At 55.3% G+C, this 25468-nt stretch overlaps 1 protein-coding gene across 2 annotated transcripts in view; it reads left to right on the top strand.

Annotated features, from left to right (window-relative positions):
• The window catches only part of SH3RF3 (SH3 domain containing ring finger 3), a gene marked incomplete at its 5' end in the record, with an annotated part of 355085 nt that overhangs the window by 253512 nt on the left and 76105 nt on the right, over positions 1 to 25468 (top strand). The window contains 2 exons of one of the 2 annotated variants that reach the window (XM_080813191.1): positions 1347 to 1700; positions 18682 to 18761. In XM_080813191.1, coding sequence (XP_080669317.1) covers positions 1347 to 1700; positions 18682 to 18761 — 434 coding nt within the window. Of the gene's footprint in view, positions 1 to 1346; positions 1701 to 18636; positions 18762 to 25468 lie in introns of both variants that reach the window. The other variant, XM_080813190.1, reaches the window with a different exon arrangement.

The raw sequence follows: 25468 nt of genomic DNA, 5'->3' as shown, positions 1-25468 counted from the left end.
GACAGCGCTGCAGCCTTGCCTGGGCTGTCTGTGAGCGGCTGGACGGCCAGCTGCTGCGTGTGTGATCTGCTGGCATTATGAAGATGAGGCCTCCCGGGCTCTCACTGCTCCAATGCAGAGGGACCTTTTATTAGTGTTATTATTAACTCATCAAGATGCTATCAGCGGCAAACGCTAGTCGTGAACGGTGCATGAGGACCTGGTGTTTCTCCTCTGCCATCCCAGGACTAAGGAATATTCCCTAATCCAGACACCCCTGCAGGTGGGGACATGGCCCTTCGTGGCGTGGCCCCCCAACCCAGTTCCAGGCCATGTTCCCGGCTCAGCTGAGGACATGTGTGCGGCTCCTGCACCACAAGACCTGTAGATCCGCAGCTGGTTCCCCTTCTTCTCTACCTGCCTGCAGGGACCTCCCAGCTTTGTGGAGTCCCCTGAACCCCTCCCTGTGCCTACCGGCCTCCACTCCCGTCTGAGCCTGCAGCAGCCTAGCCTCGTGAAGCCTGCCCAGTCCCATTCCTCTGTGGGGCTTCAGACCACCCACAGTGGTCTCTGCGGACTCACGCCTTCCCTAAACTGGTGCCTCGGACAGGGTGTCACCCGGAGAGCTGACCCCAGTTACCACAGGCTGCTCACAGACTCGAGCCCATCCCACCTTTCCTGACAAACACCACCTAGGACGCAACTTCTGTCAAAGACAAACTTTCCTGTAAAAGCATCTGCTTTTCTATGGAAGAGGTGCGGAGACAAGGGAAGGAACTGTGCCCTGAGTCCTTGCAGAATCACTGGAAACAGTGCGGTCTTGCCTCCTCACAGCCTGGGGGGGGGGGGGGGCAAGTCAGCTCTGGGTCTTAACAGGTTGAGTGGAGGCTAGTCCTGCCCAGAGCATCTGTGCTTCCTGCTCAGCAGGTCAGGTGCTCCCCACCACCTGCAGTCCCCAGGGGACAAAAAGTGCATTCTGGTTACATGCCTTGCCTTTTTCTGCCAGCGTGGCCAGAACCTGTCACCGTGGCGAGTGTGGGGCCCACAGGTGGGCATTCCTTCCTCCTCTTCCTCTGTCCTACGCCCTCTGCAGGTCTGTACCTCACACCCCAGAAACGGACACCCCAGGAAAGGATCGGGGCTACCCCGGAGCAGACAAAAGAGCTGCTCAATAAAATCTACAGATGTCACCACAGCCTCTGCTATGTCTGTGCCCGGCGCCATTTACAGGGAGGCCCCTTGGCAAGATCTGGGGGACTGTGAACACATGGTTGGGTCTAATAGGGGATGCGGGCTGTCAGCACGGAGAGCAGGCTGGACCGTGTGACCTCTACTTAACAAAGCCTTCCTCTCCCTTTCTCACCTAGCTCAACGACTCCGCCAAGCAGCTCATTGAGATGGACAAGCCGTGCCCAGCTGCTGCATCGGGCTGCCACGCCCCCTTGCCCTCTGACCCTGGCGCAGCAGCCAGTGCGGCCCCAGGACCCTCATTAAGCAGCACGGGGGCGGTCAGTGCCTTTCAGCGGCGTGTGGACAGCAAGAAGAATGCCAAGAAGCGCCACTCCTTCACTGCGCTCAGTGTGACACACAAGTCCTCCCAAGCCACAAGCCACAGGCACTCCATGGAAATTAGCGCTCCAGTCTTGATCAGCTCCAGTGATCCCCGGGCTGCGGCCAGAATCGGAGACCTGGCTCATCTGTCCTGCAGTGCTCCCGCCCAGGTAAGGTCCTCAGGGTGCAGGCAGGGAGGTGTCTGAGAGCCCCATCCCCAGCTGTGTGCTCAGCATCCCGTCCCTGAACTTGCATGGGGAAGGCCGTGGCAGCAGTGCCCTTTGGGGCCACCGTGACTACCTTCTCCTGCCTGCCCTCAGGGACCCCCTGAGCCTTGGTCTTGTCACTACCAGAGTAAACATGTGAGTGGTACTCAGTGTTCAGAGGTGTCTAGGTGGTATGTGAGGTGCTTCTCCTTGGCCCATGACACGGCCCTTGAATAACATCAGCTCGTTACTCGAGAAAGTCCTCTTTTCTCAGTGTGCATTCAGCGCATCTGATCGTGTCTTGAAGAAAGTCTGGGTTTAGTTTGTTTTTAGCACTAGTACGTTTTTAGCATCTCTGTAACATGCGTTTCCTTTCAGCAGAGCTCAGAACCAGAATGAACTGCATTGTTTGGTACTTTGATTATTATTTTTACAGATACCTTCTATTTCTAGACATGGCACTGGTTCCATTCTACTAGGAAGATGAAGGAAATGGGAGGGACCTCATTTTCAATCCAGAAGCCAAAGGTGGCCCCAGGGCCACCAGGCCAGGGTGTGCCCCATGGCCCACATTACTAGTCTCAGCATCCTGTAGGTCGCTATGTCCTGTCATCGTGGGTACTAAGCCCAAGGTTCAGGCTTCCCCAGTGTTCGCTGGAGGTTCTGAATGGGCCTGAGCAGAGCTCTCTGGCCCTTTCCTCCTGCCCTACAATGTGGGCTCCACGCACACACGTGCAGGATCTCATGTTCTTTCTGTGTTTCCCTTGTCCTCACGTGCTCTCAGCCCTCCTGTCCACAGCTCCTGAGTTGATGCAACAGCAGTAAAGTTCCCGGGTTCTGCAGTCTGGGTCAGCTGTAGACAGGCCCTAGCATAGGAAGGAACAGATTTTTTTTTTTTTAATTTGTGCCCAACTTTGTTCCACAAGGACTTAACTGCTGAGTTAGTTTATTGCTATAGAGGACTGGGCCCTGGGTCTCATTTTCCAGCAATTACACTTGAAGTGAAAGTCGTGGCTGGGCTCTAGACTTTCGTGAGGGCCATTGAAAAGGATGAGAGCAGTTTCCACCTATCTCCCATCCCAAATGAACTTTCTTAGTGGGACACATAGGAGGTGCCACAAGGGCAAGCTGCCACACGCACTGACCTGCAGGCACCAGCATGCTGTCCATGGCCAGATGCACCCAGAGACCAACTCTCAGCTCTGCCAGCCACCAGCCACCTTCCCGGGTTGGCAGGGTTTTATTGGTCTTGCATGTCACACTGAGACGCCCATTCCTGGCCCACCTGAGGACCACCCAGGGCAGCTGCAGGTCCTGGACCTGGCCACAGTGCCATGTGGCTCCTCCTCCCTGCCATGCCAGGCATGTTGGGAGGACCCAGTCCCAGGGTTCTGTGCTTGGGAGGGCAGGCTTGGGCTTTGTCAACATGAACCTGGACAAATCCAGCGTCACTGCTGTCATGCCTCCGTCCACAAACAGAGGCCTCCGCTGACATCAGGGGATAGGCTCAGGCCGGCAAAGCAGGAGCGCCTGGGCTCTTGGTACCTGGGCATGCGTGGAGTAATGCTGGCCCCAGCAGATGTCCTGCCAGCCCCCTACCCACCCCCTGGACCTCTCTAGACTCAATATGTGCACCCAGGCTGTGGCACCGACTGTCTTCACTGACAGGGTGGACTCTTAGCCCCTGTGAAATGGACAGAGCTGCTCATCATGAGTGCAGACCAGTTCTGCCCCCGTGTATGCAGCCCTCACCTGCATACCCAGGGCTTCCGAGCCACAGGAGCAGAGGTGTCAGCACTTTAGGTCATGGGTCCCAGAGCATTTTCTTTCGGACAAGGGCAGCTGTTGTCACTGGCAGTTACCTAGACCTGGTTGAACATTGCACGGTGTTGTATAGAAAGTTCGTAGCAATGGGCCTGTGTGCTCTGGAACCTCAGTGGACGGAGACGAGGAGGTCAGGCCCATGTCCTGCTCGCAGCCAGGCTGGCGTGCGTGGCCTTGGGTGAGCAGCTCCAGCTGCGTCCGTCTGTAAGACAGGCTCTGATGGTGACAGACACCTTATGTGGACGAGATCGGATCTGAAAAGGCCCCCCAGTGTGAGATGATTGTGGTGCTCTTTGTTTAATTGACTGGATTCTAAAGCCCTGTGGAGCAAGACGAAACAAAAGCAAACAGGACATGCACACGCACACACACGCACACACAACACCAGTGTGGCTGATATGCTCTGGGCGGGTGAGATGTGTGGAAAAGGGAGCCCCTCATAGCTGGTTAGAGCTTATCACTGTCAGTGACCCTTCTCGCTCTCCTTTGTGTTGCTTTTTAAAGTGGAAAGGAAGTGTGGGGGCTGTGGTTTCTATAGAAATGGCTCCACAACCCAGGAGCTGTTTCTCTGCTCTCAGCCCGAATGCAGTGAGCACCAGTAAGCCTGAGGCCACAGGGTCCCCGCAGAGCGCAGTGAGGGGTGCATGCTGTCCTTGGAGTGGCCTCTAGGATGTGTGCGGTCTGTGGCTCACTCTCACAGCCCCTGGGAGAGTGGCTCCGTCCTCATCTCCTGCCTCACCTCCCTCATCTGGGCTTCTTGGTGCATCCCACTGGCAGCAGAGCCAGTGAGCCAGTAGCTTGAATTATCTTCATTCGCACATGAGGAAACTGAGGCCCAGAGGGTGTAAGTAAGGTCTCAGTGCTGTGCGCATCTGACAGTTCCCCCCGCAGCCATCAAGACTAGCATGGACGTGAGTCTAGGATACGGACGTCACTTAACCCCTCAGCTTCCTCTTGTGTAAACATACAGGGCTGACCACAATCCCGGGGAGGTAAAGAAGGAACATGGCCGCCAGGCCCTGCAGAGAGTGACTCTGTAAAGGCTGCCCCCCACTCTCCTTCCCGTTCTCTCTTAGTCTGGGATCTGGCAAGGTGCAGGCTTGGGCAGTGTCTCGGGTGGAGGCCTGGGCTCTTCCACTCACTAGCTGTGCACCTTAGGTGAGTGGCTGAGCCTTTCTGAACCTACAGAGCTGCCATTGAGTGCCAGGTTCAACACTATCCTGTTACCTCTTGACCCTGGAAAAGCTGTCCCATCTCTTCTCCCAGAGCCTCGGTTTTCTCATCTGTTAAACGATGCAGCAACTATGCAGTGAAATGAGAGTACGAGCTGTCCTCTTCTCCGTGGGTGTGTTGTTGGCTATGTCGGTTGTCTCTGCTGCCCAGAGAACCAGGGAAGGAATCACCAGCCCCAGAGTGTTAGATGGGACACTGGTGCCCGGACCTCATGAATTCTGGCCACTGCTCTGTTCCGAAATTCCCCCTGTGCCGCGCACTGCACTGGCCCCTGGCGGCGGTAGAAGGCCACAGGTGGATGAAGGGGTGGGTGGCAACCACGCTGCTCACAGCCACACTTCCTGTCAAGGAAGCCGGCTCAGTGAGCATCCCCACAAGCCTGTGACTGCTCCTGACTGTCAGCCGCCCACTGGTCTGTCCCCAGCGACATCCAGGCCAGGCTGTGTGTGCTCCCCGGCCTCGTGCACCCACCGGGGAAATCCAGGGACCCTGCCCAGAATCCAGGGTGGTAAGGTCCAGCCTTGGCAGCATGTCACTGTCACCTGGAGGCCTGGTGTACCCCTCAGTACAGCTCCAGCCCCGCAGTGCCGAGGTGGCTGGTCTGGGGCACGGCCTGGGTCTGGGGCCTTGAGAACCTCTCAGCTCGCTGTGTGGAATGGAAGCACCAGTACCTCAGACCCCAGCCCCTGCCCTTCTCTCACACTGTGGGCTGTACCACTGGCCAAGCCTAGACCTGGGCCCTGAGTCCTCAGAGGGTGACCAGCATCCCGTCATACCTGGCACTGAGAAAGTCCTGGGGCACAGGGACTTAATTGCTAAAAATGGGACAGTCAGGCACAACAGGTCATCCCAGAGCATTTCTGTTCCCTTCGCTGGGCTCCAGAGGGTGGTGTGTGGAGGCTTTGTACAGAAACGTAATGTGGTCCTCTCTGTGCAGGGCCTGTGCCAGAGGCCTGGAAGCAGGGTAGGGCAACAGTGAGGAGATGCGAAGTAGGCGCGAGATCCTGGCCGCCTGGTTCCTATTTGGTGTGTCATGCCACCAGGGGTGGCTTTTAACCTTCTGGCCCCAGGGCCCACCCTATCATCGAAACCCAAGTCAGAGAGGGAAGGTGGACGTGCTGTGTTAGCCAGGCCCAGGTGCAGGGATGCTGGAAGCCACACTGGGCTCCGGGTCCAGTCTACTCCGGGCTCTGGTCTGCTCCCAGGCCTCATTCTTATGCCCTTGCCAGAGAGACCATGGCTCCCTGAGGCTTGAGGTACTTGCCTCCCCATCAAAGCCGAGACATGGGCCCGGCATGCTGTCACAGCAACAGGCAGGGGGTGTATCCTCCTGTGTGGGGGGCAAGAGAGGGCCAAAAAAGGGGTCTTATCACCAGTGGAGCTCTCTGAAGCTCTCCGGGGGGTCAGCTGTGCAGCCAGACGACATGCTGGGCCCGAGGCTGGCCAGTGACACCCACGGGGGCTGTTTCTCTAGGGCTCTGGCACTAAGAACAATCTGCATGTTTTTAAGGGTTGTTTTCAAAAAGGAGAGGAAGAAACAACACAGAGCTGAAGTACGCACTCGCTGGCCCTTTACAAAAAGAGGCTTGCGGCTGAGACCCCTTGCTGCTGGCCCTGAGAGGCAGAAGAGGCCACAAGGAAGAGAAAAGGAGAAACCTGCAGTCATACAGGGTTGGCCCGGGTCTGGAGCAGGGTGTCCTCAGGCCCGAAGTTCGAAGGCACCAACTCCATGTCCTGCCCTGGTCTGGAGCTTAGCAGGAGGGTGGGGAACCTGGGAGGTTCTGGAATCTGGGCCTTTCTTACTGTGGAGTGTGCTCTCGGACACAGCCTTCTCATGAGGTTTCAGCACAGCACGTGGGAACCCGAAGGCTCTAGAGTTGACCCCAGGGATAAGTCCTAGAGAGCCAGGGGCACAGGCACGAGGCGGAGTAAGCAGGAACTGGAAGGAAGGTGGCCGCGTGGCTGCCTCTGCCCGGCCTTGCTGTCCCTCCCGGAGGTGCAGAGCAGGTGCGAGGGAGTCAGCCCTTCTCCCTCTTACTTGTCTTCTCTAGTACTGCCCATGGAGGCCTTTCTTACTATTATTTTTTGTCATTATTATTACCATTAGTCTATTTATTTCTTCCTGCCTTCAATCATCCAAGACCACTGTGGTTAATTCCTGTGCAGGAAACGTGGGTCCCCACAAAACTCATCGTGGGGCCTTGCATAGGATGGATGGCCACCCGACAGAAATGCTTCCTCTGGACCCCAAAAAGAGAATGACCTAAATAACAAGCCCATAGGCCTCAGATTCCCAGACTGACCTGTGGAAGACGTATTGCGAAACTGTCCAGGGAAGGAGCGTGGCTGTTTCCTCCAAATTCCACTCATTCTTCCCTCTTCCAGCTCCTCCTTTCTCATAGTGGACATGCCCAGCTCTGCAGTCCCAACCACTACCTCCTCCCTGGCTGCCCACACCCAGCTAGCTATGTCCCCACTCCGTGTCCTCCTTCTTGACATCCAGCAGCTTTGGATGCTGTGGACAAGCCTCCCCTCCCAAGCCTCTCCTGCCTGTGCTTCTGGGACCCTTCTCCAAGTTGTGAGCAGTTCTCTTGCCCCTGCACTGGACTCTCTTCCTCCAGCTCCCACATGAACATCAGTGTTCCCCTGGGCTTTTCTTTCTGTCCTATGCCTGCCCCTGGGTGTTCTCATCTAACCAACAGCTAAACCCCAAACTGTCTAAACTCTGCCTTCCCACATTTTACTCAACTATCAGTTCTTTCCTCTTGCTGCCTGATGGCTTCCCCTGGAGAGGTACCTCATTCTAATCCGTGTCAGAAGAGGACAGCCATTCTCTCTGTCCTCAAACCTCCTTCCTCTCCATTCCATCTGATCCAGACTCCCAGAGCTAAAACCCTGTATCCTCCCTAGTCTGCTCTCCCTGTCACCTCAGCCTCCAACCCGGTGTCAGCTCCAGTTTCCAAGCATTTCTCCCACGGCATTAGTCACAAACAACTCCTGACACAGTATGGTTGAACACAGGGAGCGTTCATCAGGGGCCGGTGCCATGGATCAGGCCACCCTCCTGAATGGCGTGCTCATGGCGTCCCGCCTCCTTCCTCTTACAGCTCTGTCGCCTACAGCATATGGCCTCCAGCAGGAAGAGGGGCACAGGTCATTCGCTAGCACCGGTCACTCAGCCCCAGCTTTCCTGCAAGGGGCTGGGCACATGGTGAAGCACATCGATATCAGCCACGTCTATGGAGTCCCTCTCTCCGTGGCACCCACTCTGCCTTGCTTCAGGCTTCTCTGCACCCTCAGTAACACGGCATTGACTGATTCCTAACTCCCTGCTTCTGGGGTTTCCTCTGGAATCCATCTGTAGTAAGGCTGATCTTTCCACAAATGCTTCTGGAGACTCTGCATTGCCTTAGGATAAAGTCCAAGCTCCTTAGCTTGGCCTGCAGAGCCTTTCAGACTTAGCCCCGGGTTGGCTTTCTGGCCTCCCCCTCCCAGGCTCCATCCACTCCTGCACTGGCTGCCCTGACCTGTCCCTGTGTGCCTCACACCGGCATGGCTCGGGGCCCCCTTCGCCGAGAAGGCTGCCTGTGCCCAGCCCGACTGTGTTTCTTGCTCACCCTCTTCCCCTTTGCATCCTAACCCCCCACATGACACACAGACACTGCAGTGTGTAGTAAATTCCTGCTCACCCTTGAAAGCAACATCTGAAGTGGTCTCTTCCCCTCTGGAGCTTTCCTTGGCTCCAGGACACCCTTCCACCAACCAAATTCATTCCCTTGTTTCCTCTGTGCCTGCGGGACTTTTTTCATACTTTTATCATGGAAGGTGTGGCCTTTGTCATTTGTGTATCTGGCCACTTCCCTGACCCTTGCGTCTTTCAGGGTGGGAACTGGGTGTCAGTCACTCCTGTATCCTGGCACCTGACCTGTGGCAGAGCTCATACCTGTTTGATTTCTTCTAGGGTGGGCATGGGGTATGTGTCCTCTGCACTGTGGACTGAACGGTCTTGCACACTTAACAATGTGATGCCCGAAATGCTACAGGGCCTCCCCTCTGTTAGCAGCTCCCTGAGGGCTGTAGAGAGGGGACAGCTGCAAGGTCACCAGTGGAGGGGCTCCCGGGGGCGCGTGGTCGGCTGAGCCTCAGATGGCCTGCCCTGCTTGCATTTGCACCCTTATGAATTATTTCTCCCTGCCATTTGGAGAGGTCAGAGGTCAGCTTGGCTCCTCATGAATAATGAAGCAGCACTCAACATGTCTCCTTTCTGCTGGGGGAGGGAGGGTTACCACAGGAGAGGATGGAGACCAGGCTATGCAGGCTGACTCCCATTTTTTAAACCCAGTTATTTGCTTACAGAGATCATTGGATCCAACTAAGAGACGATTGCTTGTATTTTAGAACCATCCCCTCATAGACCAAACAGGAAACCGAGGGAATGGCTCAGGTCACCCCCAAGAGTGCCTGAGGAACCTCCATGGCTTCCTGTAGGTCTGGAGTGCCCCGGATTGGTCCGTGTGAGGCAGATTATGCTACGGTAACAAGCAGCCCCGCACTCTCAGAGGCTTCCTTCTTGGCCACTCTGCATGTCTATCTCGGGCAGCCCAGGGCTCTGGCCCATGGCGCCCTCTGCCCGGACACCAACAGACACCTTCAGGCCAAGTCTGGCCCTCAACCTGTTTTGGTACAGTTTTATGGAACACAGCCACCCCTGCTCATTTATACCCCATCTGTAAGTGTTTTCAGGCCATACCAAAGAGCTATGACAGAGATCACATGACTCACAGGACCTAAGATATTCCTCTTCTGTAGGGAAAACTCTTGGGGCCCTCTGGCCTGGACTATCTTGTCGCTGTGGCAGGGGCAAGAAGTGTGGCGACCAGAGCAGAGGCCCCCTGTCCTTGCAGAGGGTGGGGAGAGAGAGTCTGCCCATAAGGAGGAGTGGAGACCAGCCCCCATGACCCCACAGCCCCAGAACCCCCACATCTGTTGGCAGATGTTTACACGGAGTCTGGGAAGCTTGAGAGGCAGAACACTGCAGATAGTGACAATGGGAAGGGCCGACCCTTTGAAGTCCTGAAGCCAGCATTCTGGTACTAGTGGCTGTGGGGCTGCCTGTAGGTGCACACAGGTTCTGTGGGGCCTAGCACTCCATGTCTGGGGAGGGCTCCCCAGCGGGCTCTGTCTGTCCGTGCAGGGCCAGGACCCCACGCAGGCTGACCCCGTCCAGCCAGGAACAGGTGCCTTCCCCAGACCCCGAGTGTTTCTCAGCGTCCGAGCTGGATGGCTTCAAATCAACTTCTCTTAAGCAAACAGAAACCCCAGAGATTAGGAAAAGGCCCTTTGAAATCCATGGATGGGGAAGCATTTGAAATTGAGCAGGAAAGACATCAAAAGGGAACACCCCTCAAGTGCCTTCCTGCATCTGAGAAGTAATTAGGAGAACTCTACTTGGAAGCTTCCAGGGCATCTTTAAGACGCCCCCCTCGCCCCACCTGCCATCAGAGGGGAGGCACGAGACGCTCTGCCAGCTGCTCTTGCTGGCTGGCTCTCGTCTCCGTCCCAAGGCAGCGCTGGGGGCAGCCTGGAGGAAGTGATGGTGTCTGCGCTCCCCATCAGCCTGGAGGCCCCCCACCCCCACCCCACCTCCAGCTCCAGCTCCGGCACACCCCCTCCCACAGGTCAGAGAACTGCTGCTTATCGTTAACATTTTCAGAAAGTTTCACATTGAACTCCATGCCTTTCGAAGGATCCAAAAAAACAAGGGAACATGGGATGAATTTAAAAATCCCATCCTTGAGGACCTTGCGTGAGGAGAGCTTTCTTTTGCAAATCTGAGAATTGCTGTGTCCGTGACATACAGCTGTGCCTTCGAGGTGGGGACAGAGGACCGTGGCCTGGCTGTTCTCATCAGCTGCCAGGTTTTTCATCCGTGGTCTCAGGTGCCAACCAGGCTTCTCTTGCTGCTATGACAAGACAGGAATTGCAGCCACAGTTTCTGTCTGTGCTTCAGGCCATCTGTTGTTGGGTGAGGGAGGGACAGAGAGGGGAAGATCCCTGCTGAGTGCCCATGAGCTCTGGGTAGGCACGTGCTGGTCCAGGAATGCAGGTGAGTTGCCGGTTCCCTCAGTCCATCCTCTCAAGTTTGGTGACCTTTTGTTACAGCAGCAGCCCATGCCAGGTACAAGAGAGATTTGTCATGGACCCCAGCCTCTAGGACCCACCCAGCCCACCGGGAGACCAGAACATAGATCCATGCCATGGAGGCTAGAAAGTAGGAAGCACGACAGATGAGCCCAAGGGAAGGGCATGGCAGGTCAGAGGAGGAAGGGTGACATTGCTTCTAGAAGGGAACAAGACGAAAGGAGGAAAGAACGGGCACCAAGGCTCACTGAGGTCAGCTTCCTCCAGGGTCTTCCATGTCCCCTCAGGGCTCTGATACAAAGGCACATGGCTTCTTGGCAGGAGGGTCATGGGATGTTCAGAACCTTCCCACCTCCTCCCTGATCTCCTAGCTATTTCACCCACTGCCCCATCTAGCCCCAGACACTTCCCAGAGTACACCCCACCCCCAGGCATCGTCTAGACCCAGTGAGGGGCAGGAGACTCTTGTGGTCTCCCCTGACCAGCCTTCCTCCTGTCCCCTGAGCTTGCACAGCCAGGCTGGGATAGCCACCAGCTCTCTTAAGGGCACCACAGCCTGTGAGCTTCACTAACACAGGTCTGTTTGTCCCTTTTGCACCCTTGGTGCCTGGCACAGAGCAAGGGGGCTCCAAGAGGCATGGATGCATGGACAGACACACTGAATTAGAGTTGAACAGAAGAGTTTCTCAAAGCCTGTCCCTCCTGTAGCCTCTCCCTATATAGGAGGCACCTTCTGTTTGAAGGCAAAACAGACAGGTCATTAGGATACAACTAATGGACACTTTGTGCAAAGCCAGATAAAGATGTCTTGGGTCTTAAAGACACACAGAGAAAGGAGCTATGTCTACAGGAGCTTCTAGCACCTTCCTAGCTCAAGACCATCAAGCAAGCTGATTTTCATTCGCTGAACTGGAGCCATTGTTGTGGATACTATTCTCCCATATTCTGCCCACCTTTTTTTTTTTGGCCTTTTCCCTTAAGAATGTTCTGGGGATGCCTTATGAATATTTTGGCACAGCTGTGGCTTTTTGATCCCTAATATTGGCATAGTAAGATGAGGGCAGAAGCTGGAGGTTCCTCCTACCCCACCTAGAACAGGGGTCGGCAAACTCTTTTCCAGGAAAGGGCCAGTTAATAAGTATTTGGACTTGTGGGCAATATGGTCTCTGCCACAGCTACTTCTGTCCTTGGGAGCAAGCAGCAAATGGATGGGCGTAGTTGGGTGCCATTAAACCTTCATTCACAAAAGCAGGGGGCAGCTGTATTGGAGCTGCGGGTGAGTCCATTGACCCCTGAGCAGACCATGGAAGCGAAGTGAGGGGCCTGAACCCCCAGGCCTGGAGTCAGCAGCTTGGATGCTAGAGGCAGATGCTGGTGAGTGAATCAGAGCTCCTGCAGAGAGAGCAGCAGGGGGCTGCATTTGAGGTGAAGGGAGGCCTCCTGGAGGCCTCCATCCTGGGCAGCCAGACCCCTTTCCCGAGTGCCTGCAAGAGAGCAGTAGAGGTTATGTGGGTACAAAGCATAGCCCGATCTCTCTCCTGGGACCGACCATCTTGTTTAGGCTCTTTAGCGTCTGACCCCAAGCTGCCAGCGTGAGCTCATCCAGCCCAGCACCCCCCCCCCCAACGCTGGCCTGGCCCTGCTGGGCCTCCCCAGCCCGAGTCTCCTGGGCCAGAGCTGGGGAGGCACCCCTGGGCCCTCTGGCCCTGCAAGCTGTTTGCAGCTCTTTTTGGAGCCAAGCAGGAGAAGCAGGCCATAAATGTTTCATTCTGAAGTTTTCTTTAGGAAGCACGTTCCTAAGAGTCTGATTTACACTCCATGTTCCCGAGTGGTAACGTGTGATGAATAAAACATGCTCATTTCATGGCTCCTTGGGGTGATGACAGTGTTTTCTGGACTCATATTAAAAATTAAAACGTGGAGATGTTTTTCTCAGGGTCTTATTCTGTGCCAGCGTGGCCAGGGAAGCGACTTGGAGCCCCCGTACGGCCTGCCGGCCGCCAACCCCCCTTTCCCTCTTCTTCGTCCCGACAGGAAAATAAAACGGCCCGCTCTCCAGGACGGCTCAGGGGCATGAAAATGCAGCCCTGGGCCTCGGGTGTCTGGTAACAACCTGACAATTTAGAATCGGGGATCCACAGCCACAGCGCAGCAGCCAGAACCTGACACTGGGCTTCCAAGTGGCGGAGGCCAGAAACCACAGGAAGCTGTGCGGGGCACGGGGCACCGTGAGAAGCAACAGCCCGGGTTTTACTGACTCTCTGCTGCAGGGGTGTGTGAGCTCCTCACCCGTGCAGTCCTGGTGGGTCTGTCTTTTATCGGCGGCAAAAGGAGGCCGGGAAGGGGGGGAGTGCGCCTTGTTTATGGGACTACATAGTCTGCCCGGCCCCGGCCTCCCGACAGGTATGTGTCCTCGGAGGCCACTGGGTGTGCGTGGCTCCAGGGAACAACAGCACTGGACCCCTTGGCATGCTGTCCTGCTCTTTGCTCACACTGTGGTCAGTGTGATGGGGCATCTGATGGGGCAGCATGTCTGACCTGTGCCCCGGCCGGCTGACCCCGCATACACTGGGCTCCTGTCCAAAGGTCGTGGACTATGGTTTTTGAACATTAGGCCCAAAGGGCTTGCTGGAGTCACACATTCTACAGGTTCAGTGGCTCCAAGGTCCCTGGTGGTGTTGGCTGGGATCCCCAGACTGGGGTGCACTCACCTACTTGGGCTGAACACCAGCTCATGTCCGTTCTAGAGTCACCCAAGAAGAATATGACGTGAACCTGTTTTATCAGAGCCGCAGACCTTCCTTGAGACAGAGCAGTGGCGTGGTTCCATGGTGCACAAAGCTGGGCTGGGCTTTGAAGTCACAGCAGAGATGTCCACCTGCTGACCTCCGAGATGGGGAGAATGTCTTTTCGAGGGCTGCGCTCCCAATTATTTTTATCTGAAAGCAGCTGTAGCGGCTTCTCCTTCCTTATTTTTATCCCTGCCTGATTTCTCTCACTCCTGCCAAGGCTTCACTAATCCCTTAAGGCCCAGAATCATTTAAATTAAGCCATTAAAAATCAAAGCAATATCAGCAATGCGGCTCTTGGCTAGGAGGAACCAGGCCTCAGTCCCGAGGCCCAGAAAGCCCAGTCCGGCATGGTCAGAGCTGGAGGGCAAGAGGCCCAGGACACCCTGGTGTTGCATTAAATCAGTCTCAAACTAAACTTCGTTTGTGCCGTGTGCTCAAGGAGCAACTTATTATGGGTGTAACAGTGCCTCCACTGAACACCGTGCCTCCCAGGCCCTGGAAGGATGCTGATGATGGGAAACCTGGTGGGATGCACTGTGCTCATGAATTTTTAATCAAAATCACTTAAAGGAGAGCCCCTTGTTGCTGTGATACCTGCCAGCGGGTAGCAGTGGCCTGGCTACCTCTCGGGGCTCCTCAAGCGGCCCCAAGATCTCATCAGTTACATTCTGCTCCGCTGGGAGTGTGGTCCTCAGTCAGCCACAGCTCAGCAGTCAGTGGGGGTCACCCCATCCACCCCTTGGCTCCAGCAACATTTCTCATCAGCTCCTACCACTAGTAACAAAAAGGAAGATCTGATTCAGAGTAGGATGGATGGAAACCCCATCTTGATCAGAAAATCACACTATTTGATTTTTAGGACCCTGAGAACCAAGCCCCAGCGGGCACGGTCTCTGCTCGGTGGACACCGTGAAAGGCCTTTTGCCTTGGGCATTGCACAGAGGAGGGAGACAGGAACACACACTCTGCTGCACATTAGTCCTCGATACTTTCCATCTTGACCTTTGAGAAAAACCGTTTTCATAAGTATGATCTCTCTTGGCTGCTCCATTGCAGCTCCAAGTACTGGTTTGCTGTGCAATCCCACGTATTTGCTTTATAGCATTAGACATACTGAGTTTCAACTAGAGACCAGGTTTCCAGCAAACCTGTCAGAAGGGCCCTCCCCTCTGGCATTGTTGAGGTGCTGACCCATGTCTCAGGTGGCTCCATGTGCCGGGGCAGCCCCCTAGTCCTCCCTGAACCTCCTGACCCTCTGCCGCACGGAGCGTCCTGTGTTTGGTCCCCAGGAGTTGGCAGATGCCAACAAAGATGGGGTCTGGAGCCTGAATGCCACAAGCGCAGTCCCAGCCAGCCTCCCCACTGCCTGGCAGATGGAAATCAATCTTCTCTGTCTTTCCTGGCTGTATGCATTGTTGCCTCCTGCTGGATTCGGGCTTGAGCTGGTCAAGGACCCTGGGCAGTAGAGCCCCCGGGCTGACTGCCTTCCAGGTGCAGCAGGACTCAGAGCAATCCCCACACTGGGTCAGCGGTGCTTTGCACGTGAGGGGCTGGTTTGGACTGGTTGGCTGTTTCAGGAGAGTTTATTTGGACAGGAGGAGTGTTGGTAAAAGCAGGGTCCTGGCTTTGGGCTCCACCTAAGCCAGTGACCAGGTGCCTGAGTGGCTCAGCTGATTGCCTTCTGCCTGCGTGCTGCTGCCATCAGTCACCTGCGACCGATCTGAAGGGTCACCCCCAGGGTCCTCTCTTGTCCACTCCTGGCATCACCACGAACATGGCATGCATACAATCCAGGGAATCATGGAATCACCGTCAACCAGTGTGATCTTAAAACAGACCCCAAATGATTAAGCCCTGTTAACTCTTTTTATATTACTTAGAAAATGTATCAGAAAACTATAGTCACTTGTTGACATTAAAATGATGGAAAACTTTTTTAAAATGAGGGGAAGCACCTGGTTGGCTCAGTTGATTAAGGGTCCGACTCTTGGTTTCGGCTGCAGGGAATATGAATCCTACCAGACCCAGGTCATTTGTGTGTCCTGGGAAGCTGGGGGCAGGGAGCATGAGCCACACGGGTCATCCCACAGCTACCACTGCCAGCCCTCTAAGCATGCTGGGTGTGCCTATGTCCCCATGTTGAAGGGATCCTTCCACCCTCCAGTTTCCTTGTCCTGTGGGCAGCAGTCAGCATGGCTGATGACACCTTCCCCTTGGAAACACTTGCTTCCCTGGGCCTGGAGATGCCAGCAAGGTTTTCCTTCTGTCCCTGAGGCCAATTGCTCTGCCACATTGGGGGGGCCCTGTAAGACATGGGTCTGGTCTCACCTCTGCCTTTCTCCCATCGCCTCTCTTTGCCCTCAAGGTAAAGACCAGAACCCTCATGGTGGCCCAGGGAGCCACAAACAGCCTGGCTCCACCATCCTTAGGTACTTCCCCCTTGTCCCTCTTCCAGCCTTTCCTCTTCCCAGTTTTTCAAGCAGGCCAAGCTTGCCTCTCCCAGCCTTTGCCTGGCAGGCCTCTGCTCCTCCCTCACCCACCTGACCCTCGCCACCACACCTCACAGGCCTGCGTGCAGCTCACAGAGGCCCTCTCTGGCCCCAGCCCCCAGGCGACGTCCCTGCGGTGTGTTCCTGTGACCCTGCCTCTATCATGACACATGCAAACTTGTCCCCCAGTATGAGCACCATACTGGGGCCAGAGGCTGTGTTTGTGCCCTGAGCCGGTCCTGACAGGGTGTCAGCAGAGGTTAGTGAGCACCGAGAACAGGCTCCATCTGGCTACAGCAACCCTACACCTTGGCTGCCCATCATGCACAGTTCTGCCTGCATGGAGGGGCGAGAGGGGCATTTCCCACGAACTCACCACTTGTGCTCTTGCTCAGCTGATGACTTGCTCACCACCCCTGCCCCACGCCCGCTCTCGGGAGTGAATGAAGGGCCCTGACCTTTCTCCCATGGCCATACAAGGAGAGCTGTGGGTCCCCCACACCCCGGGGGGACCTGGAGCCGGGAGGCCACACCTGTGGAGGGCCTCTGGTCCCTGTCTGAAGCTCTGTGGAGTCCTGGCCAGCTGTGGTGAGCTCCACCGGCAGCTCTCCTAAAAGGAAATGGTCCTGAGCCTTTAGTGGTGTCCGTCTCCTCCGGCTGGTGTGCTGAGCAAGCAAGAAGTCTCTCTCTGTTCAACCCACGCAGCTCTCTGGAAACATGGCGTCTGTGTGCCAGCCGTAAGGACGCAGTCCATGAAGGGGCTGCCTTTGAAAATCAAAGTGATCTCTCACAGGAGGAGGGACTCCTGTGAGACTTGGAGTTGCCTGGGAGATGTGAGGGAAGTTACACTCCTGCTTGCACATTCTCATTCTGCCAGCACCCCGTTGTCCAAACAAGAAGAAGAGGTAGACTTTCTGGCTTCTCAGAGGTGTGGATGCGTTGTGGTCTGTGCGCCTTTCCTGGTCTGCTGAGGAGGGAAGCTGACTGTCTGGCAAGGCTGCCGTTATCACATGGAGCTCATCAACTGAGCAAGGTCAGAAATGGTCAGCGAGTTCATGAGAAATGCGGCCCTCAGCCCTCCACCCTTGCATTGTACGGTGGTTCTGCTGGCCCGGAGCATGTGCCGGGGCCTCTCTCATTCCATCTTGGTGGTTTCTGCTTCTAGTGGCCTTCACCCACCTGAGGACTACACCTGCTGTCATGTCCATCTCTGCCAGTCAGAGCAACGGGCAGGCCCCCCGCAGCCCACTCCCCCCACCTGCCTCTGCTGAGGCCTGGGCGGCTCCTGAGGCTTATTCTCAGGCCTGCCTGGCTCCCCGTTCCTCTGGATGCAGTCCCCTCTAGAATCCTTGTCCCTTGTTGGGGGGCCTAAAAGGGACCCTCCAGGAAGGGAGGAGACCCCTGGCTCCCTCGGCTTTGAGGGGCATGGATCCCACCCGCCTCCTGACACCCCTAGACACCACCATCTGTACCAGTTTCCTGGGGCTTCTCTAACCGTAACACAAACCAGGGGGACTCAAAGCACCAGGAAGTGATTCTCTATCAGCTCTTAGGTCAGAAGTCTGAAATCGAGGTGTTGGCAGGATTGGTCGCTTCTGGTGGCTGTAGGAGAATCTCTCCCAGCTTCTAGCTGCTTGGATCCCTGACCTCACTGCCATCTCAGCCTCTGTCTTTACATGGCCTTTCTTCCCCTCTGGGTGTCTCTGTTCTCCTGTCTCTTAGAAGGACACTCGGCACCAGAATTCGGGCCCACTGTAATCAAGGGTGGTCTCATCTCAGGATCCCTACCTTATAATACGCTATCCTCAGAGACTCTTATTCCAAACAAGGTCCCCTTCATAGGTATCGGGGACTACGGCTTGGGCATCTCTTGGTGGGACATAGTTCCACTCACTGTGGCGTCTAATACCTCTCCCCAAGAAGAGGGTTGCTGCTTGGGGAGGGCTGAGGCAGGACGGGCAAGGCAGGTGGTGAGGGGTTGGGGACAGCATTGCCCCTTGCGGCTGGGTCTCCAGGATTCTCTGTGCAAAATCCCCTCAGTGAGATCATCGTGCTTTGTTTGGGTCTTCTTTGGCAAATGCGAGAGCAATTAATTTAAGTTCTAAGAATAAAAACAGGTGTCCCCACACTGCCTTCTACATGACACATGGTGCGGTGCTGCCCAATCCAGACCCCAACCCAAAGAGTGACTCTCTGAGCCATTCCTGGGGGGCACTTGGAAGCTGGTTCGGGACTGGTGTCCACGGCCACCAAGCTCCTTCACTGAGCTGGAAAAAAAAAATGTTACTAACATTTTAGTAACATGTGGGACCTGAGACATGTGGGACCTGAGAGTTCTGAAGGCTGGAAGGTGAGGTGGGTGAGGGGAGAACAGGTGCCTCTGGGCTTCAGCCTGACTTTGCCTTTCTCTCCCTGGGGCAGGAGCCTCCTGTCAACTCACTCCTGTCCTCTCTTGTCTGTTTCCAGGACTCCTCTTCCTCGCCCGGACCCGCCCCCGCGGCTGAACAGCAAGGCACCACTCCCAAAGTCCAGTTGCCCCTCAACGTGTGAGCTGCCGTTTCTGTTTTCGGGGTCCTGTGCCTGCGGCTCCTCCCTCCCACCTCTGCTAGCATGTACACGGATGGTTTCTGGAGGATTTCTGATTTGTTATCAACTGGTCCGTCAGTCAACTAGTCAGTTAGTCAACTAGTCCGTTTAGTTGCGTCCTACAATACTGCTGACAAGAGAGTGTGGAAAACAAAAGTCTAGCAGGTTCTTTCAATGTCACTGTCCCCGGGACATTTATAAGAAGGGGGGATATTCAGATTTTGAGGGGCGCAGGCACTAGCCAGCCAAGGCTCACCAGCCGTAGCACGGGGACATTCCCGGGGGGCTGGGAGGACGAGGTGGGAGGCAGCGGGGGCCCGAGCGGCAGGCGGTCTTGTCAGCCCGGGGCAGTGGCTAGTTACTCAGTGCTCAGACGTAGCTCCGTGTTTCACAGCCACGACTGCCCCATGGTTCTGGCAACTTATATCATCGCAGCTGCATGTCATCCCCAAATAGAACCAGATGAATCAGTGCCAGGAAGCGAGACGCTTATCTTGTTTAGAAAATTTGCTCTTGTTAAATCACAGCTCTTAAGAGCTACGTGCCGTTTAAAAATTCTCCATTTAAATAGTGTGCTGAGAAATTAGACTGCCTTCTACTCTTTTATTTGGCAATGAGCTCAGTTACTTGAATGAATGTTTTGAGATGGAGAATATGAATCTGGCAAACAATATGGCAAAGTAGATCATCCCACAGCCCCAGTGCAGGTCAAAAGGACACTTAGAACCTGCCCTATTGCCGAACAGAAGGTATTCCAAGCGAAAAACAAAAACAAACAAACCCAAAAAATGCCTTTTGAAAAAGCAAGTTGCAAAGCTTTTCAGAAGGTTTCCTAGAAGCTTTGGCAGACAGGAAATCCCTGAGCATCTCCCTTTATCTGCCCATGCTGTGACTGCGTTATTCCCACAACCAACGAAACAAGAGGAAATCAAGACTTACCTATTTTTTACCTAGCTTCCTGAAGGGAATATAGATTAGTTAGCTACGTTTAGGTGTCTCTAAGTTGAAATTCAACTTTCCACCATCATTGGACAGAAGGTGCTGTCTTCTGACCTGGTGTCCTGATAAGCACCAACGGCTTCCACTCATACCTGGGGGGGCCAAGGAGGAACAGGGAAGGACTTTGCTCTTCTTGAAAAACTGGATGCAGGACCCCATCCCTGAGGAAGCAGACCAGCATCCCCAGGAGACTGTGATGCACTAATGTGGTTGTCTAAATGAGGGGCAGGACACAGGGAGCTCTTCAAGGGCAAGGCCCAGGTGTTTCATTTTGGGGTCCCCCCACAAGAATGCCTGGCACACAGGCTCTTTCAGTAACTTTTTCCTTATTCTGATGGCCAATGCCTTGCCATCCAGGGTGCAGAGGGCTTCTGGTATCAGCCCAAAGCCTCCGGCTCTTACACATCAGATCAGCCACCAAGAAGGCTGCTCTGTCTTTGAGACCCAAAGGTTATGAACACAGTCCAAGAGTACTGTGAGTATATACTGGAGGCCTCAGCCACGCCCAGGCCTTCTGTGTCGTGGAGGCTTTTTAATTTGGTATAAGTATGGAGTGACCTCTTTCTCCTATCCCTGCTCTGCCCTGGAAGGTGCGGAGGCCACTGTAGTTCCCAGCCCCCTGCCCCCTTCCCCATCCACCTCCCTCCAGAGCATGGAGTCCCTGTTTGGGGGGAGATTTTCATCTGAGTAACAGAAGGGAAACTGATGAGTCAGAGAACGTTGTTGAAAAGATGGCAAGTATGTCTGAGCAACAGATGAGTCGTGACCGGTGTGACCCGGATTGGCTGTTGAGAGTTAAACGTGAGCTCACCGTGGCTGTGGAACAAGCTCTGGGGCAGGGGACACCCCGTACAGCATTCCGCAGGATCCATTTTGAGAGTGTGACCTTTGAAATCACATGTTTTAATTTGAATCCCGGGGAGGAGAAGATGAGGCTGACCTCAGCCCAGCAAGTAGGGGACCAGCCTGCCCATCCTCCTTAGCTCCAACAAGTCAGCCGTCCCACGGGTATGGTGACAGGTCTCTGGGGGGACCATGGTTGCTCTTTATCTGACTGTTATTCCAAAAGCGAACACAAGTCACGTTCAAAAGTTTGAGACTGAACGTGAGAAGAGCTGCCTTCGCAAAAACAGCAGCAGCAACAAGTGTGCCGCTGGGAGCTGGGGAGTCTGCACGTGGGAACGACCCCGGGGCCTCGGGGAGTGCCCCACGGTGTGGGCTGAGGTCAGTCAGTGCTGCAGTCCCTCCCATAGGCCCTCATTCAGTAATCCTCATAGCACGTGGGTTTGACCACCACAGGTCAGGTCCTATGCCCGGGTCACGAGCCCACGTGATTAAAAGACCGGACCCCTCAGTTCTGCCTTAGGTAGCAGGAAGGTCTTGTGTCCTTCTCCTAGCATAGAAAGGTGTCTGCTGGCATGGCCTTCCTAGGGACCCAGTGGCCCTAAAACACAGAAAAGGGGTCTCAGTTTGCCCATCCAGTGCATGGAGGTGGCTGCTGGTCTTCAGATCTGTGGGGTCTGTGCCCTCCCTGCTAACTTCTACAGTGTTGGGAAGCCACCCAAAGTCCACCCCGGCTATTGGGCTTGCTGCGTTTCATCTGCATGAGCCACCGTGCCTCCCAGGGACCGAAACAAGTGTCAGGTCAGGGAAGGCCCATCTGGAAGAGCTACAGCGTTACAGTGCGCTTGTGAGTAGGCCACCGCTCAGACTGGGGCTTAAAATTCTCCCCTCCACTTTAATGCAGGCCTCTCAGAGCCAGACAGGGAAGTGAGGACCAAAGGGACAGGCAGAGGGGAGGGGGCTGAGCCAGCTCCAGGGTCTCACCCCAGTTTGGCCCAGTCTCTTGGAGGCTGTGCTGAGGACTCTCTACTGCTGGAGGGGCAGATGCACAGGTGTCAGGTGGGCCAACACAAGCCAGACGCTGCTCCCTGTCTGTCCCAGTGCCTGTGGGTCTGCATACCTGTGAGCCAAGGGCAGGCAGAGCTGTGGGCTCTGAGAGCCTCCTCGCTCAGGGACCTAAGCACAGCTCACCATCTCGGAAGGAAACTTCCACAGACAGAGGGGTACAGTTTATCCTTGGGGGAAACCCAAGAGCCTCCTGAAGTGTGTGACTGCTAGCATGCCACCTGTGAGGTCTGTCAGTCGCTTCATGGGAGCCAGAGAAAGCCCAGGAGGGTGGGGCGGAGGGAGTGGGGCTGCCTGCGGACTGGAAGTCCTGGGTGAAGGGCTGGCCACTCCATGGCTTTGTGACATTTCCCTAAATGCTCCCTGTTCTCCCCCCGGAGTGTGTGCACCTACAGTCAGCCTCGTCCGAAAGCTAGCATCGGCTCACTCCTCCCCAGCTCGGCTGCCACCTCCTACAGGGGGACTTCAGTGGCTTTCTTCCCTGACCCCATTGCGTCCCCCGCAGACCCTGACATGCACCTGTGCTGTCTCCGCCTTCCCCAGGGTGGGTGCTCCTGGGGCAGGCTCCTCCACCACCTGGCCGCACATGGCCATCATTCTGTAGACATCCATTGAATGGTACAGTCAACTTGCTAACCTGAGCTGCTGCAACCCTGGTAACCAGAAGGGCAGGAGCAGAACGCTTCGCAGGAGTAACTGAAAAGAATCTTTTACGTATTCTAGAAGAAACATGAGCAAGCCATATAGAGGAGAAAGGGTGTGAAATTAATGAAGGCACTAAAATACTTCAATTCACTCCTTGATTAGAGCTGAAGAAAACTGTAGATAATTAACACAAGTGAACATCTTGCTACAGAAATGAGCAAGTGATGCGGGTGAGTGACGGTGTCCTTGGAGATGTCCAGGAGGCTGCTGGTAAAAGCAGACAGTGTGTGATGCCAGGCTGAGGGGCCACCGCTGACGGATGCGTCCATGTGCATGCCCTCCATCCAAGAGCACCCCGGGGGAGGAGGTGGGGGGCCTGACGCCCACCCTCAGGCTGGAGGAGGAGTAGAACCTGAAAGCCCCGTATACCCCACAGGATGGTGGGAAAGAAGGCTCTCTGAACCACATTCTTCTACGATTGCCTTCAATAAGGTATTTTTAGTACCAACCTTTGTGTGTGAAGTGACTTCTGGGCCTGCGGGAGCCGTCCCTGTCTGACCCACTCATGTTTTTGAGATGACCCTGAGCCATCGTGGAAGTCTGTGTGGAGCTGAAGAGGCCTTTTGAAGCAATAAAAAGTGAGCGTGGGCCCTGCGAACCCTGAGGATGACTGTATGGGGGCTGCCTCTTTCGTGCCAGGCCTGCATGGCCCCTGCAGGTTCTGTGGGGACCGGCCTGCCACTCTGAGCACTTGGCGGGGGAGGGGCATCCAGCCGGCTCAGAGACCGTCAGCAAGGCCATTCTGGCTGCGTGCTGCAGAGGGGACCCGGCGGGAGAGGGAGTGAGGAAGTGGCACTGCTGTGGCTGTTGGTGCGCAGAGCAGGGACCAGGAGGGCGGGAGGGGTCTGGCTCGCCGTGGGCGGGGCCATCCCTAAAGAAAACGGATCCCCCCACCCTTCCCAGCGGCCCTCCCCAGCATGAGCCCCGGGCCAGGGACATCTACAGACACCTCGTGCAGAAATGAGGACCCGCACAGCCATCTGCTTCTGCTTTTCTCTCTGAGGCACGCAAAGGAAAAAGAAGTGGGAGGGGCAGAGATTTTTCAAGGTGAAGTCAGACTTATTTACATTCCAGTTCCCCCAGCAACGCACACCTAGAGGCCAGACTTGAAGCTTGGAGACCAGAGGAGAGCTCACTCGTCTGCAGAACAAACTGGAAATAACGATGGAAAGAGCACGCGCATCAGTGTCCTGAGGCAGAGCAGAACAGTGCCTCCCGGTGCCGTGGCCGCAGGGGCTCCCTGGCTCCAGAACCCAGCCTGGCCCGGGCTGACCTCAGAGGGGCCCGCCAGCCTCCCCCATGGCCTCTCATGGTGCCCTGCCCCGTCGGCAGACCGTAGAGCCCCGCCTGCTTCCCAGTCGCTGCCTGCTTCCCAGTCGCTGCGGAAACACAGATCCTCACCGCTCTGAGCCTTCATTTTCTCAGCTGTGACCTGAGGGTCACCCTGGCCACAAGTTCACATGGGGCTTAGGCAAGATCCTGTGAGATGTTGACACCTGCGCTCCTGCCCTCGTCCGGCCGGGCTGGTGGCCCACGGCACGACTGTTCTTAGGGCTCCCGGACAGACCTCTTATAAAGAAGGTGCAGTTAGAGTTTTTGAGGTACAGCTGAGAGTTAAAGACGTGTTTTGAAGAAGAGGAGTGTGTCATCCCTTGGAGGTGATGGCATTCCTGGAAATGACACTGTTAGCCCCCAAAGAGGCCTGTCCACTGAACGTTGAATGAGCAGAAGACCAGAAACTGTGAAGGAAACACCGGCTTCCGCAGCTAAGAATCCAGATCTCCCATGTGAAGAGACTCAAGGTAGCATGAGATCCAAGCCTGTCTGTTTGCAAACTAACAGCGGTAACGCTGTCTGTCAGCAGGTCCCGTGCCAGAGCGTGTGACGGGCGGGCCGTGGAGCTGGTGCCGGTACCCCTGCTCCAGGGCTCCGTAGGCCCCCACGCTTAGCCCTGTCGGACAGACCAGGCAGCGGTGTCCCGCCACATTCACCTCCAGGTTTGGTCTTTTTCCTGTTTTTGTCATCAGGAACTATTCTGTGTTCCTTTAAAATAACAATGGAAGTTTGATAGAAGACTTTTCTGACTTAAAAGACTTAATCAGGGTGGCTTGAGGCCCATGATGTAAAGAATCTCTCTCTCTTTTTTTTCATTGTTGTTTTGATGGGGAAGGATGGAAACTCCCTTTTTGTGCTGAGAAGTGAATGCAAAGTCTTTGTTCTATTGAATGTCATGGAGATCCTCAAATGTTCAGGGAATGAGAATCGCCTACTTCCCAAAAGACAGTTAACTTTCAATTATTTGATGGCTGCTCCCTCAGGATCTCGAACATGACTGTCAGTTCCGATGGCTCCTGGCGTATTTATCGCACTTGCTAACACTTGCTTGGTTTTTAAGATCTGCAGTGTGCTTCCCCCACTGTGGAAGTTGGGTGCTAATGCACGTGACTCACTGAGAATGCTGTGGGCCAGTGCAGGTGCCTTGGGCTGCTGAGCCAATGTGAGCCTTACATGCTTGCCTGGGGTCTGTCCGCTCACTGGGAGGGCCGCGCATGGCTGGGCAGGTGTCCCTCGTCCATAGCTTCAAACTCCACTGAGCGGGTGGATGATGCAGGTGGCACGCAGAAGTCACCCTGGTCCCAGGGGCTGCAAGGATAGGTGGAGGGCCGAAGAGACAGTCCCTCATCAAAGCTCCATTCCCTAGGCCACCCACAGACCCCTGTTCAGAGGGCTCCTTGATCCCCCAGGAGCTGGACAAACCCCTTTGGAAACAATGTTAATCGAAGCTTTTCAACTCCTGTTTCTCCTCCCCTGTTTGATTCACCGCTCTAACCTCCGTTGTTTCCCTCCCTCCCCCAGCTCACTGCCTTCTCTGCTGGCTTCTGTCTGTCTGGGTTCTCTAGGGCAGCTCAGCTCCCTCCTGGACAGACTCAGGTCTCTCTGCTCTCTTGCCCTGTGGTTCACCCTCTGCTTCTCCTTTTCACTCTTCTCCTCACTGCTGAGACACCAGTACCCTGCAGCCCCGTCCCTTCTGCCTTTTCGTGCCTCCCCAGGGTAC

Source organism: Martes martes (assembly GCF_963455335.1).
Source record: "Martes martes genome assembly, chromosome: 9".
Taxonomy (NCBI): domain Eukaryota; kingdom Metazoa; phylum Chordata; class Mammalia; order Carnivora; family Mustelidae; genus Martes; species Martes martes.
Note: the sequence above shows the minus strand (reverse complement) of the source record. Positions and strands in the feature narration are given on the sequence as shown.